The 15,842-nt window shown below is 33.0% G+C and overlaps 2 protein-coding genes and 1 long non-coding RNA gene across 4 annotated transcripts; 1 reads left to right on the top strand and 2 right to left on the bottom strand.

Annotated features, from left to right (window-relative positions):
• Positions 1–3,479: 3,479 nt before the first annotated feature.
• LOC140961864 (uncharacterized) lies at positions 3,480–4,451 on the bottom strand. Of its 2 annotated transcripts, none has more exons than XR_012172404.1 (2): positions 4,018–4,451; positions 3,480–3,902 (listed from the first exon to the last, which is right to left on the bottom strand). It is a non-coding gene; the product is annotated as an uncharacterized lncRNA (long non-coding RNA). The 2 variants fall into 2 exon arrangements; XR_012172403.1 differs by having other exon boundaries at positions 3,994–4,451.
• A 1,266-nt stretch (positions 4,452–5,717) lies between these two features.
• On the bottom strand, positions 5,718–7,858 carry LOC140962013 (anthocyanidin 3-O-glucosyltransferase-like). The gene is made up of 2 exons (XM_073420855.1): positions 7,311–7,858; positions 5,718–6,794 (listed from the first exon to the last, which is right to left on the bottom strand). The coding sequence occupies exons 1-2, from the start codon at positions 7,789–7,791 to the stop codon at positions 5,899–5,901; spliced, it is 1,377 nt and encodes a 458-aa protein (XP_073276956.1). The 5' UTR covers positions 7,792–7,858; the 3' UTR covers positions 5,718–5,898.
• Positions 7,859–11,067: 3,209 nt separating this feature from the next.
• LOC140961812 (uncharacterized) lies at positions 11,068–13,177 on the top strand. Its single transcript, XM_073420516.1, has 2 exons — positions 11,068–11,884; positions 12,303–13,177. Exons 1-2 carry the CDS (start codon positions 11,131–11,133, stop codon positions 12,689–12,691), a joined length of 1,143 nt encoding a protein of 380 aa, XP_073276617.1. The 5' UTR covers positions 11,068–11,130; the 3' UTR covers positions 12,692–13,177.
• The last annotated feature ends 2,665 nt before the right edge of the window (positions 13,178–15,842 follow it).

Raw genomic sequence — 15,842 nt, forward strand, 5'->3', positions numbered from 1 at the left:
AACGGGAAATTGGACTTAACTCCCCAGCCGCCGTTTTTTTTTGTGTTCAGTCCCTGGGTACTTTTTTAGTACCACATTTTCACATGAAGTGTACCACATTTCCACATGAAGTGTACCACAAATTGTATGACATAGTACCACAATTTTATGGGTAGGGAGTGAACCCAAATAAATGTTTTGGTTGGGGATTTTTCACCAACTTCCCCTAAAGTGAATCCACCGCCTCAAATTTTTTTTAAGTTTTAATTTTTTAATATTATATTATATTATATTAAAAATATATTTAACATTTTTAAAACCGATATATCCTTTTGGACCAGTCAAACGATCAAATTTTCCAAAACTCAAAACATGAAACTTCTATATCTTTGAGTATTCTACGTTATATTAAAAATTTAAATCATTTGGACTTCATATGACCAAGATATATCATATTTCATTCTTTAAAAATTGTTAATTATTAAGTAATATCACATTACTAAATCAACAAATTAAGATACTTACTTCAGTCATTACAGAATTAGTTATTTAATGAACTAATCTTGAAATCTTATATTTCTATATCGATCAATTAATTGATAGTAGTGTGGAAATAAACTGAAAGATAGATTTAATATTATGGACAGAATATCGTGATAACTGAATGAGTAAGAAGATGGATACAAAGAATTTTATTGATGTTCAGATACTTCAACAGCTTCTACGTCACCTCCTCTATCTCAAAAATAAGAATTCACTAAAAGACTTTGATGGATTACAATGAACTTTAATTATTTATTTATTTTTTGTAAGTAAATAAATAAAATAATTAATTATTTTAATATAATTAATCAAAATAATTAATTATTATATTATTTTTAATTTTTTAAATTATATTTAATTAATTATTTCCTTTCGTCGAATAACTAATTAATATATACATATTTTTCTTCCCTTAAACGATTAATTAATTTCAATAATTTCCGTCTGATTATTTTTAAATTAATTCTTATCCCATAGTTTAAAGGATTAAGACTCTTAGATTGGGTTGATTTAGTCAATCTCAAGAATTCAAATAAATTAGATCTCTTGATATCACATTCAATTTGATATTTATCTCTTGAGTTTGTATATTTTCAATTAATCTCAAGATTTAGATATATTGGGTATCATTATTTTGAATTTGAATTTAATTTAAGTTCGAAATTTAGAATGGATTACATTGAGTTGATTTAGTCAATCTCAAGAATTCAAATAAAATAGATCTCTTGATATCACATTCAATTTAATATTTATCTCTTGAGTTCGTATATTTTCAATTAATCTCAAGATTTAGATATACTGGGTAGCATTATTTTGAATTTGAATTTAATTAAAGTTCGAAATTTAGAATGGATTATATCTCTTTTATCTTCAAGGATTTGAGTTTGTTATTTAATTTTTTTTAACACGATGTTACAAGATCTCACACTTAAAACTACTAACAGCTCGCCACCTATCTCATTTCATCATTCATAATTATCGAAGGTTAATTGAAATCAAGCAAAACTCACTCGGATCTAAACTTATCCAATAATCAGTTTAGTCATCTGATGTAAACTGATGTATTTGAGAATGAATAATGATGTAACTAATAACTTGATAAAAAGTGATTTTATATAATTCAGTTTAGATCCGAGTCAGTATTGTTTGACTAGTCCAGTTTAGGTAAACCAGTTTAGCTTGTAGACATAGCAAGTTACATTCGATTCAGATTACTCAGTTTAACTTATAGATATAGTCAGTTTCATTCGATTCAGATTACTCAGTTTAGATTAGATCAGATTTATATTAAATCATTTGTTAACACCAAAACATAAATATTCCAAAACTTTCAACTCCATTGTTCAAATTCAAATTTGGATAAGAATTTCAAAACTGATAAATCCTGATTTGGTTGGCTAGGATTTAACGAGAATAGTTAATTAAGGTCCAAAATCTTATTAGAGTTGCAATCAGTAATTAATCATTATTATAAATATATATTGGTGATTGTATGCGTAAAGCCGAGTCAAATCATATATAAATCCTTCCATGTTAAAGAAGTGGCCGGAAACGAGTGGTTCGTGGCGATAATTTGAAATTATCGAATGGTTGATTGAATACGAGAAAGAAAAAAGAGCCGGACTGCAACAGGAGTAAACCAGCGAAGACGAAACCTGGGGACGTCGGGTGATTCAGCAAGCCGAGTCAAGAAACAAGTCTCGGATATGTTAAACTCAGATGCCGCCTGTAGCCACTCTTCATCTCTCTCCTCTTCCAAGAAGCAAACCGCCGCTGGGTTTCCTTTGAATGTGGCGTCGGTAAATACATCAACCTGATGCATGAGACATTACTCAAAAAAGTTCGAAACGAAGAAAAGAAGAAGAAACACCAGCCACCACGCAGTATCTGACGGGGATCTTGGCCATGTTGTAATTTCGAGGAAGAACAAGATGCGTGAATGACTGACTACATATATATACCAAGATTCTCGTCGTAACTTTATATTATTTCTTGTCAACCAAGAACTGAATTAAATATAAAAAAAAATAGCTTCTCGTTTTCCTTTTCTTCTTCTCGACGTAGAAATATTTTTCGGGACAACCAAGACTAAAGAATCGTGTGTCTACAACTTGGTGTCGTCTACAGTCATCCAATCGCAGGGCACAAAACCCTCGAAGATGACAGAGATAAGAAAGAAACGGTCGGGTTCCAGCGAACTTCCGAAAATCACGCTTTGCAAGTTTCTCAAAATGGCGAAAGAAGGGTTTTGGTGATTCTTTTCTTGCCATGAATGAATGTATACTATGAAACCAATTATCTTATACATTCATTCATGGCAAGAAAAGAATCACCAAAACCCTTCTTTCGCCATTTTGAGAAACTTGCAAAGCGTGATGTTCGAAAGTTCGCTGGAACCGGACCGTTTCTTTCTTATTTCTGTCATCTTCGAGGGTTTTGTGCCCTGCGATTGGATAACTGTGGATGACACCAAGTTGTAGACACACAACTCTCAGTCTTGGTTGTTCCGAAAAATATTTCTACGTGGAGAAGAAGAAAAAGAAAACGAGAAGCTATTTTTTTTTAATATTTAATTCATTTCTTGGTTGACAAGAAATAATATAAAGTTTTGACGAGAATCTTGGTATATGTAGTCAGTCATTTATTTTCTTCGTTTTGAACTTCTTTGATTAATGTCTTATGCATCAGGTTGATGCATTTACCGACGCCACATTCAAGGGAAACCCAGCGGCGGTTTGCTTCTTGGAAGAAGAGAGAGATGAAGAGTGGCTGCAGGTGGTGGCATCTGAGTTTAACATATCCGAGACTTGTTTCTTGACTCGGCTTGATGAATCAGCCGACGTCCCCAGGTTTCGTCTTCGCTGATTCACTCCTATATATACAAAAATTTAATGTCAGCCTATTGCGGATAAGTGATAGAGATTTTATTGGAGATAAGTTATGCATTTTTTTTTAAAAAAAAAACGAAAATTTGAGGATATTTCTATGAACTAATAATAGATTCCTCATTCAGGGCCAGCGCCATCAGTAAACCTCGACTTATCCCAGCAATAATCATATTTCTTATAACTCTTTTGTATTCTCTGCATTCTAACGTCCAGCTCCATGTTTAGCCACGTTTTTTACGAAAAATCGGCCGAATCACAAGAAGAAGTTGCGTCTCTCTGAGACCAAACACAAGCATCCGCAGAAAAATTGTAGAAGGAAGCAGTACTGGATGGGGATAAATCCCTGTTGGTTCCAACACCACCACCCTGCGTGTCCCATGTTCTGCATACCCCAGACTCAAATATATTCGCATCGGTTGAGCATTAGGGAATGGAACGCCAAATTCCTCCAAGTTCTTGAAATCTCGTATTGGTATATCATCGACGTAGAATCTAGGATGGAATTAAAGTAAAGATGGGTATATTTTAGATGCTAGACAAATTAGTTTTTGAATTATATATGAATGCGATTGTAGAAAGTTACATTTATGCTTTTGGGATTCCAGACAATGGTGTAGTTGTGGAAGTCTCGGGTCGGGTCAAACCATATGAAGAGTCTTTGCTCTCTTTCACCCTTTCCTCTGACGAACACATTTGTGTGAAGTGTGTAAGGATCCCCTGTTGAATTCCCCATAATTTCAAGCTCTATCCTGTCATGCTGCTCACCTTCTGATGCCATCTGAAATATATATCATCGTCAAGTGATTATCCAATTATTCAATTGTTCTCGATAAAGTATCTTACATAATACGTTGATATTGTTCCTGCGGCATCTGCAGGGGCGAGCTTGATTTTCATGCCGATATTACCAAATAAGAAATCTTCTTTCGATTGAAACCCCATCCCAGAAGTTTTTTCGAGTGAGAGTGCAGGCGTCGTCATCTCGCCATCCTCGAGTATCTTAACACGGCGATCACCCTCCGTCACAGTGAGGTGCTCGCGAATTATTGTAAGATAATATTTGTAAAGATTTGTATGCTCTATTATTCCATATAAATAAGAGATTGATTTCATTGAAAATTGCATATAAATATTGGCTCTTATGAATTCTCTCCAATCTTCTATAATTTTTATATAAATCTCATTATATTGATGTTGCTGAAGTGTCATCGATTCTCAATTTTATGATATTTTCCGTTGTTCTAGAATTAGCACAATTTAAATTATTTATCAATAAATATATATGACCAAACTTATAATTTTTCATAAATGATAATACGATACTTTGATTTGTATAATTTTAATGCTAATTATTAAATTATAACTAAGTAAAAATTCTCGTAAATAGTTGCGGTGATAAATATTTGTCAATCTTGTGCCTGAAATTATAATTTAGTTATTATTAATAATGAAAAATAATTTTGATAAATATATGACTAAATAATAAAAATATATATAGCATGTATATGTAGTCTGTAGAATGGATAAATTAGGCACAAAAGAGTGAAATGTTTTTAGAATGATAGAAAGGTATTTTATTAGTAAAAATAATATACACAATCAGTCTAAGACAGAAACACGTGGGTACTGTTGTTATGGAACTATTTTTATTTATTTCTAAAAAATTATCTTTTTTTTTTTGCTTCAATTGTTTCTATAATTTTCAATTAAACTAATTAAACCGTTTTCTTTTTTAAATAAAACTCAACCTCTGTATTATTGGGCTATTGCATTTTCGTAGTCTTTATCTATTGGGCTATGAAAAATTGGCACAATGCTATCCACGTAGTGTTTTGAATGTATGTCAAAAGCCCGAAACCAATTTCCACTATATAAATCTCTGTTTTTTTTATTATTTATTTCCTGAAAATTTGTTTAAAAATCGATTTTAATTCGGTTCAATTTCTTTGATTTTTGATTAAAATTCGATCAAAATTTTTTTTATATAAAATAATAATTTGATTTATTCAATTTTGAACAATCCGATTCAATAAGTTGGTTTTAAGTTTTAACCGAATGTTCACTCATCCTACATTCCTACCAAATAAGAAGCATCTAAACAAATTGAACATGCAGAATTGGGCTTGTAGAAGTAAGTTAGGTTTTTACTTGACGACAAATCGTATATATTTGTAATCTAACTCAATTTACAAAACCAGTGCAAGGGAATAGGATTGTCAAATTCATATCATTTAGAGCGTAAAGTTTATAAGAAAACGGATAGTTTAAAAATGAACGGTCCAACATATAACGATGAAACTTGTGCTCTTATATCATCGTCTTATGATTAAGATAAAATAAATATCCAACTGTGTACCGACTACCAAACGCAGAGTAATATTAGCACAGTACAATGTTTCATTATTCCTGATGTAACGCAGCTTGAAGCGTACATCAACCAAGTGAACTTATGGGATTAAACTACCTGGTTGTGTCTCTTCGAGTACTATCAAGAGTCATTCCCTTTGGCACCACTGATTATTTCCAGCAATGTGCTAAAATTTTTACTCGAACTTCCCCCCGATCCCACAGCATTCTTGGCTATATCTTTCAACTTGTTCAAGTTTTCCCTTAATGCCTCCCCTGCCTCGCTCGACATTATACACTCCAAAGCTTCGGTTGTTTCATTTTTAGTGAATACTCCTCCTTTTACTCTCAGATCAATCTTCCAAGAATCCTCGATCATTCTGCTATTCAGCTTCTGATCCCCGAAAAACGGCCTGCAGATCATCGGCACGCCATTGCAGACACTTTCCAGGATCGAATTCCATCCACAATGCGTCACAAAGACTCCAACGGAGCAATGTGCGAGGACTTGTAATTGAGGAGCCCACGACACCATCTTCCCGAATTCCCGGGTACGGTCTTGAAACCCTTCTGGAAGGAGTTTCATTGCATGATGTCTCAGTGACCAAAGAAATGAGAATTTACAGGTTTCCAGGGCCTCGGCCAATGCCGTCAGTTCGTATCCAGGCGGAACGGCTACTGATCCAAAACTGATGTACACTACTGATTTTGGACCCTTTTGATGTTGCAGCCATGATAGGCAGTCATTTTCTTGGTCTGTTATTGAACCGAGCGGTGTAGGAGATGAAAGAATTAAAGGGCCGACGTTTAGAAAATGCTGGAGTTTCGATTTAAGGTCTTCCGTGATTATGGGGTCAATTTCTTCGAAAGAATTCAGCACGACTGCGGTGGATTTTGGTATCTTTTCTACCATTTTGTGAATTGTTATTGCCAGTGATGTTGGATTTTTGGTGCGGAAAATCTCTGGAGCAACATCACTGAAGTTTGCCACCGACATTCCAGGGATAAATGATAACTTCTGTTCCATAGTAGTGGCGCCTGTTTGCCAAAAGAGGCCAAAGTTAATAATGGAGTATTATTGCTGCCATTGTAGGTAAACAGATCGCGTGGAGTCTTTCCATTTACCTATGAGTAGGCTTTCTCCTTTCACTGGAAAATTGCGAGTCAAGTTATAAACTAGAGTGAGTGATCCATTGCGATAAATTCTCTACTAAATATTTATTGTGATCGTAGTAGTGTAGAATTATTGCTACTCTCTTTTCAATATGTGTAGGTAAACCGCCTATCCACTTGAATTTCGTGTCTCATACATTTTATTTATTCGAATATGTAATTTCCTCCATTATTATCAAGGAGAGTATATGACACCATCAACTATAGTCTCATTCGTTATAATTTACTCCTTGAAAATCGAGTTTGCTTTTTCATATTTTCCAACTTTCTCAATCTCCAATGTTTTAAATTCAGAAACTTGCTGGAAAATTTAGAATTTTTTTAGTGAAAAAAGATGAGAATTGATGCAAACAATAAAACTAGTTGTATGGCATGATTTACCTTTGTGTTCCACAGCATCTTGAATCAAATCTGTGTGCAAATGTATGGAAAGTGAGCAAGATGCAGAGGTCCAAAAAGCGACCCAAGGCACGCCTCTCTTCTCCGCCAGATCACAACCAAACCACAGAAACGCATCGGTCAACAGACAGCAAATTTTCAAGCCAGTCTCCGTCTCCGCTTCTTCGATGGCCTTCTCATAGTTCATAGGTGATACATTAAGGAACAGCTGGACTTTCTCCAAATGAGTCCCCGAAAAGGCTTGACCGTCAGGCTTGCCATCCCAAACTTCGTGAGGCCGAATGTTGTCGAACGTCTCCAACACATATGTGGAGAATATGGTTTCGTTAGAGGAAGACGAGTTGAAAAAGGAGAATTGGATTCCTGTCGTCGAGTTTGCTAGCTGTTGCACTAGGCTGAGTAGAGGGGTGGCGTGGGTGCCGAAAGGGAATGCAAGAACACCAATATGTGATTGGATTACCATATTGTTTAGCTATGATTGTGATTCAAACGAGTTTTTTTTTTTTTTTTTATGAGGAAAAACTCTTGGGAACGTAAGAAATATTGAGCATAAAATTAAAATTTATAGAACTTTATTGTGTGTGGGGCTTACTTGCTTGGGAAATCCATGAAAAATCTTGTGGCCACGCCAATTACTTTTCTAGCCAAACTTTGTGGTTGTATAAAAAATTTGTAGGTTAGGAACGAAACAATATTTAAATATTTTTTTATATGGAACCACAAATAATAATTTTATTGTTGAGGAGTCAATTAATATATATATAGTTGAGTGAGTCTCATGTGAGACCGTCTCACACAAGTTTTTGCCTATATAGTTTATGTTATTTTATTTAGTCTTTGGATCCAAAAAAATGACTGGTTTCATTGAATTTTTAACAAAATGAAGATTAAGCACGTGATATATTTATGATTTTCAACGTCTAAAATAATAGATAAATAAATAAAAAGTGACTAACTGTAAATAGATGATATAAATTTATCTCCAAGTCAAAATGTAGTTCAATGACCTAAAATAATCAAACTATTTTCTCTATGGATATATACATGTACTCTTGAGTAGTGAGGATGGGCCCTTGCAGTAGTAATTATGCTATGTATGGAAAGCAATAAAATAAGAGCTCAACCCAATAATTTAAGTTGGGCTAAGATATGAATAGCCCGAAGCATTAGGGGTCCGGATCTTACATCTGTTTGCATCCATTTTGATTTGTTTTTTTCCTCTCCCTGGAAATGATTTGTTTGATCACCGAAGCACTCTTATTTTAAAATTTTAACAGCGAACTTTCTAAACTGTTTCGAATAAATCATATATTTTTTTCATAAAAATAGAGAGCAAAATATTGAGTTATGAGTGTGGAATATAAATAAACTAAACCGATTAAAGAATTTTTCGAGTTGAGCTCGAATATGTTTAAATTTTTTTCAAACCGACCTTGAACTTAAATTATTTTGTTCGATAGTTAATGAACCGATCGCGAACTTTTGAGTACTTATTTTTTAACAATAGTTCGAATAATTTGCTAATAAATTCGATTCTTCTGAAACGAACATCAATTTTAATTTGAACCTAATTCGAACTTTCAACATTTCTTTACATTCTACTCGATTCAATTCATTTCCGCCCAACGTAAAACATTCATATGTAACATCATAAATTTTAATTTTTTTTCTTGATACAGCGAGTTCGTGGTTCATATGATCTCGAATTGGAGACTTGTCCCGCGGTGCCATTAGATCAAAAGGTAACAACATAAATGGTACAAACTAAATTAAGCACAAAAACTAACATCATCATATGACAAACACAAACGGTAAATCGAGACGTGAAACACGATTGGTACCAGAAAACATCAATCATCTTGTTATTCGAAATCGGCTCATAAAAAGACAATTATACCCTTCCGGGAGGCTTTGGATCATGATCATTGTTAGCTCCTGTCTCGGGATAGTCTGCAAGCTCCACATTCATTCTTCTTTCTAATAAACCTTCCATTTTCAAGAATCCACGAGAATTTTCAAAATCTTTAATCCAAGCCTATAAATAAGGTTTCAAGAAATAACAATATAAATTAATAGAACCCTCAAACTTTCATAATCAAGATTATTTCAGATATACAATCATTCTAGATGGTACAGATGTAATTCATTGGTATGTCACCAACACAATAAATGTAGCATTAAATAAAAAAAAATTATTAATATTTTAGGTCAGCACCCATTGATTTAGATTGAAATAAAGCCTACGTACATACCTGATGTTGGAAATTTCTAGGTACTAAAACCCCATGCTTCACTGATTTCAAGCTCCCTGTCAAACATTATCAACAAAACTGCTCTTATTCTTTTCCCTTTTAAAAATTTCAAATGTCAAATCAACCATAAGAAATGCAGTTTAACTACTCATCGACAGATGACTTAAGTTTTCGAGGCTTACTCGAGGCCGGAACACCGGTGGACGAGGACGCTAGCAAGAAGACAAGAAGCAGAAAAAACAGTAGCCGCCGTCTGAAGCCCATGAGCCGCCGCAACCGAATCAAGACTTGGGAGTCTCTTGTGATCGAGATTTCAGAACAGACAAAAATATGTGGTCTGAGTTTTGTGGCTAAAAAGAAGGCAGAAAGCAAATGGGGTTGAAAGTACAGGTAAGGTATATAAAAAGTCAACTTCCTTTTTCTGGCGAGCTTCCACGCCTAAAGTAGTGTGCTGAGTAAATTTCCACTGACCCAACCGTAATCGTCGTTATCCCATGACGATTTAATGTCCCTATTTAATTTTTAAATAATGTTGGGCTTGTGTTTGCCAAAGTTGGAATAATTCAGCACAAAGCTTATTGGACTTGAAGTAATTGGTCAATACTTAAATAAGGCCCAAGAAGGAAGGAAATATTATTAATTCTACCCAATAACTTGTTTAGCCGTTTGGGAAAAATAAAATTAAAATTAGAATCACAGTAAATATTTATAAATTAATATTCTATAAAGTAATCAACTCTGTAAAATAATGTTTTTTCTTGTTTTCAACTTGAGCCAATATTCTAAATTAATAATTTCAATAAAATAATAGTATTTGGAAAGACTCGTACATAAACATATGGACCCGTCATTGATCATAAATTAATAATTATCTAAAATTACATATATAATAAGGACAATTTAGTAAAATACAATGTTAATATTATTTATTTTTCTTGAAATTTAAATATAGTTGGATTTTATAAGTAACTTTTAACGCTGCATTCCAAATATCTAGTGTTGCATTCTCAAATTGCAACAAAAATTATATGAAAGTACTAGTCTCCATAGAACTAACTTCGTTTCATATAACATAAAAATTCATATGAGGTCGTCTCATGAGTCAATTTTATGAGACTAATTTTCTATTTGATCCAACCAATCAAAAAATATTATTTTCTGTCTCATATTATTTCAACGCCCGACCAACTTATAAAAAAAAAAAGTTATCCAGTCCACCTAGTTCTAACTAATAAAAATTTGATTTTGAATTAAAAAAAATTTGATTTGAAAAAAAAAATCTCGAACCTTGTGATTGCTATTAAACTTAAAAGAGAAATTATAATTAAAATCCTCTAATTAAATTAATTAGTCGAACATTCTCTTTTTTTAGAAGGAACGACAGTATCTTAAAGAAACGTGTACGGGAGAAGTGCTTAATATCCTAAAAAATATAAAGGAAAGAATTATATTCTTTACTTGCCTTGTGTGTGTAGTATTCTCTATTATTTACTAAGATGAAAGTATTTCGTCCTATTCTGTCTATATAATACGGATTTTTTTACATAGTCATGATTGGATACATAGATATGGAGTTTAAACATTTTAGCCATGAGCATCCATTGATTTTCAACGAAGAGAAAAATGTGGAGGACGAGATTAATGATCGCAATGATTTCTGTAACATTTGCAATATACCGATATTATTGAGTTCTTTTTACCGTTGTAGCCATACAGGCTGCAAGTATTTACTTCACCAACCATGTGCGCTTCTGCTTACTGAAACATTGATCCATCATTGGCTTCCTTCTTACGGTTTTCGTCTCCGAGAGAAGCGGCTCAATGATCCTAGTTACTGCAAAAGATGCCATCTGCCGTGTGAGAATTTCACCTACAATTACATTACCTCGTGGCCAGGGACCGGGAGTCCTATTTTCCATCCCATGTGTGCTATACCATTGCAGATCAAAAGCAAGCACAAAAGCCACCCCTTGCATCCACTGGTGGCCGTTGGCAAGAAAATTTCGGCAGTCTGCGATGCGTGCACACAAGAACAAAAAGGAGATTTTTTTGCGTGTCACGAGTGTGGTTTTTTTATTCACGTGGATTGTGCTTTACTGCCAAGAATTGTGAAGTGTAAAGAACATAGTCATTATCTCATACTCACTTACGCGTGTTGTGATAGATATCAAGACGAGCGGGAGCATAAATATTGTCTAATTTGTTCGGACAAAATGTCCGGGTCAGGGGCATATTCATGTGGAAAGTGTAATGGATTCGTTCATCTGAAATGTGCAATCAAAGAAATGGAGGATCTTGGGACAGGTAATTACAATTCCAAACATTTCGAATTAATTGTAAAGAAAAATGCGCTCTTTTGTTAATTCCAGTTCAATTCACGATTTGTTTTTTAGAAAAACCCTACATATATATCAGGAATGTTTAATCAGGGTCCATTTTTGTTATTGTTCTTGCATAGAAATAAGTTTTTTTCACCCTTTACTTGAAATACTTCTACTTGATTCTTACAAACAAAAAGCATTCATAGAAAATTAGGAAAAAAACAACATTTTTCTACAAACTACGTACCTCTATTTTAATTGATCGTCTCCTAGATCGAGATTGATTTTTTTATACAGAATGAAATCTGTAGTAATAAATCAAACAAATAAGTAGCATACGTAGTACTCAGCTTTTTGTAATACACATATATAAGTAGCTAGCGAGTTTGTTTTCTTTGCAGAGACGGAACTGCAGGTTGTGGATCTTCCAGGCGACGATCCTAATGCATTTAGGAGTGGAATGATACAAAGATTACGGGGAATGGAGTTTGATGATGGAGATGGGAATCTGGTGTTTGAACATAAACTTCACGATCACCCTGGGAATTTGGTGTTTGAACATAAACTTCACGATCACCCTTTGATTCTTCATAAAGAAATTGAGAATAGTGGTCGTAGCAGTAATGATCAGGAACCACAAGAACTAATTATAACACTCTGCAATGCATGCTTACAGCCCATTTATCCTCCATTCTTTTCATGCACTCAATCTCTTGAATCTGGCAGTTGCCATTTTCATCTACATCAATCATGTGCGTGTCTTCCTTCGAGAAATCGAGTTTGGCCTTAATCGAGTACTAAAGCTTATAAACACGTGGAGTAAAGAAACCTTTTGTTCCTTGTTCAACTGTAGCGCATGCCATCTTCTTGGCAACGGGTTGCATTACCAATTAGAAATTTTGCACGTTCACGTTGATGAAACTCTTCCAAGTTATCATATTGCATGTTGTTCCGCACCAAACATTGTCAAACATGTGTCACACAAGCAGCATGTTCTACATTTAACTTCTGATTTCAGCTGGGTTAGAGTCAGGAATTGTTGTTCTGGATCTGATATTCGAACCTTTCCACTTTATCGGATGGAATTGTATCGATGTATCGATTGTGATTTCACCATCGATAAGCATTGTGCTTTTCTACCAATACAGGTCAACCACAGATTCGATCCACATCCTCTTAATTTGATTACTACTTGTATCCCCAACTATAACTACACTTTCTGTGAATTTTGCGAGGAAAACATTAACACAAAGTTCTGGCACTATGGTTGTGAAAGATGCGATAATTTTTTTCATGTCAACTGCCTTCCTTCAGTCGGATCTCTCTCAAAAGTCAAGTTTGGGAATTCCATTACGGTTTCCTGCCACCCATCTCATCCAGTTACTTTTATCCGAATGCTCGAGCTCGGAAGCCAAAGGTGTGGGTATTGCAAGAAAACTATCGAGGGATTCGTAGATGCTATGGCTTTTCTTTGCTCAAAGTGTGATTTTTGGATGCACTTTACATGTGCAGAGAAATTAATGGGGTCCCAGAATTCTTAAGAGGCTTTGAATCATTGCCCAAATACCATACAAATCGATCAAGAATGTTCATTGTTATCGAGCTTGTATAGTTCTGTGATAAAATTGTGTTCATATATATCCGCAGTGGGTCTCAGCTGCGTTGCTCACAAAAAATTGTAATGTTAAAATTATAATTTGATATTTTTATCCTTAAAAAAATTTATGATATTCCAATTTTGGCTTCATTTTAATAAATATTTTTGACTTTTTTAAAAATGTTAAATTTTACTTAATATTATTTTTTTAATAAGTTTCGAATAATATTTTATTACAAACATTTATTTTTTAAAGATATTTTTGTTTTTCATAATTATCATTTCCCATTTTATTTTTCATATTTTGTACGTTTGTATAAAAATTTTCATTTGTGCTTCAATTTTATTAATCTTATATAAATTTTTAAACATTCATATTATAACAAGGTAAATTAGTTTAAATACAAACTATTTATAATATAATGATACTTATATAAATACATTGTTGATGTTGTCCATACTCAAATTTAGATAATTTTTTATTAAATTTTTAAACATTCAAGTACATATGGATTTTTATTTTCTAACAATTTTTACTTTTGTTTCCCACTAGTTTTTTTTTTATAATTTCTGAAAGAAACATTTCAAAATAACTAAAAGCTTTTGTAAACACTCCTAAATAAAGTATGAGCATTATTTGTTTTTATCGGTTCAATCTTCACAACATTTGGTTATTATAAAATTTATTATATAAAAAATGTTTAAATCATTTGAGATAACATTAGATACATATATGTATATGTACATATAGAGAGAAAGTACGATCGATCAAATTGGAAATTTTAGTAAAGAATTTTACTTGTTTAATGTTTGCATTAGTTATAAACATTAGATAATATATGGGACTAAAATATAATTAAAAGGAAAAATTATATTTTTAATCTTGTATGTTTATATTTTTGCGATTTTGGTTTTTATATTATTAAATTTCAGTATTAGTCATGTAAATTTCAGTTTTCGGAATTTTTTGTCATTTTTTATCGGCATCTTGACATGATACTGCACATGTTAGTGTCACATCAGTGCTCCATCTTTGACACATCAACGTCGCAATAAAAAACTAAAATTACAAAAAAAACGCAAAATAACATAATAGAACAAAAATTTGACAAAATAGAAAATCAAAATCACAAAAAGATAAAACTACGCGCAAGACCAAAAAAATATTTTTTCTTAATTAAAATAGAAGAGAATGATTGAATTCAATTGCATATTTTTTTCAAGGCGACATAACGTCTTAAGATATACATACGGATATACACAACACATGAATTTTAATTAGATCAGCTTGGCTGAAATATTATTTCACCTATATTTGCAAAATTATATGATTCTTCTATATAAAATTGGTTTCTTTGAAATGTGGCAATGAGTTCCCCTTATTTGTTGCATACTGAGTATTTAACTTTACCCTACAGACAAAAAATTTCATTAAAATATTCATGAATTATTTATCTTTACTTTGCTTAGAGCATTTTCCCCTTTTTCTTTTTCTGCTTCGTTACGTACAGAATATTTGTGTTGAAATCATATACTAATATATAATAAATATTTTAGAAATCTGAAATTCCTCTCTAATTTGGTTTCTTTAATTAAAGGCACATTGAGCACTTTTCAAACGATATAAATTATAATTAAGGGGGTTGTAAAATAAAAGAGTAGGGTAATATGACCAAAAATAATAATAATAACAAAAATAAGGGATAATTATGATTTTGGTTATTTATATTGTCAAATTCCAGTCTTAATAATGTATCTTTCAATTTTTAGTAATTTTAGTCATTTTTCATTGAAATTGTTCTTATGTTAATGTATCAGCATAATGTTCTCTACAGCAAAATAGAGACCGATTAGCGACCGATTTGGTTGGTATCAATAACCTTGGTCGCTAATTGTGAGAGATCGGTACGATTAATCGGTCTCTAAATTAGCGACCACATTTAAGTCATCGGTCTCTAAAATAGAGACCAAATTCCATGTGAAATATAATTTTCTTTTTTCGGTGATCCCTTGCTTTGCTTTTATATACATCATGGAAGCGGCAACGTGAATAAGGATTTTCATTACAAGAATTTGTGTGTCAATTTCTCTGGACAGAACTCAAAAGAGGAGGAAAAAAAAATCATAAAATTAGAAAATTACCTCTAATCGGAGAATGGAGGAGCTATGGAAGACACCCTTGTAGTCGCCGGCGACAGTAGACAGCCGACAAGCGCCGATGGTGTTGCCAGAGTAGAAAGCGCAAGTTTTTTAGGTTTTGAAAGATGATCGGAACGAGAGGAACAAATCGAGGAGTTTAAAAATATTTAGGTGTTATTAGAGACCGTTTTCATATTTCGGTCTC

This window comes from Primulina huaijiensis, chromosome 16, assembly GCF_012295235.1.
Source record: "Primulina huaijiensis isolate GDHJ02 chromosome 16, ASM1229523v2, whole genome shotgun sequence".
In the NCBI taxonomy this organism is placed as follows: domain Eukaryota; kingdom Viridiplantae; phylum Streptophyta; class Magnoliopsida; order Lamiales; family Gesneriaceae; genus Primulina; species Primulina huaijiensis.

Excerpts from the sequence above, each read along its gene's own strand:
- LOC140961812 (XM_073420516.1), top strand. The coding sequence starts at position 11,131 with ATGATTGGATACATAGATATGGAGTTTAAACATTTTAGCCATGAGCAT. Across the intron at positions 11,885-12,302 it reads AATGGAGGATCTTGGGACAG|AGACGGAACTGCAGGTTGTG; the intron begins GTAATTACAATT and ends TTTTCTTTGCAG.
- LOC140962013 (XM_073420855.1), bottom strand. The coding sequence starts at position 7,791 with ATGGTAATCCAATCACATATTGGTGTTCTTGCATTCCCTTTCGGCACC. Across the intron at positions 6,795-7,310 it reads AGATGCTGTGGAACACAAAG|GCGCCACTACTATGGAACAG; the intron begins GTAAATCATGCC and ends TTTGGCAAACAG.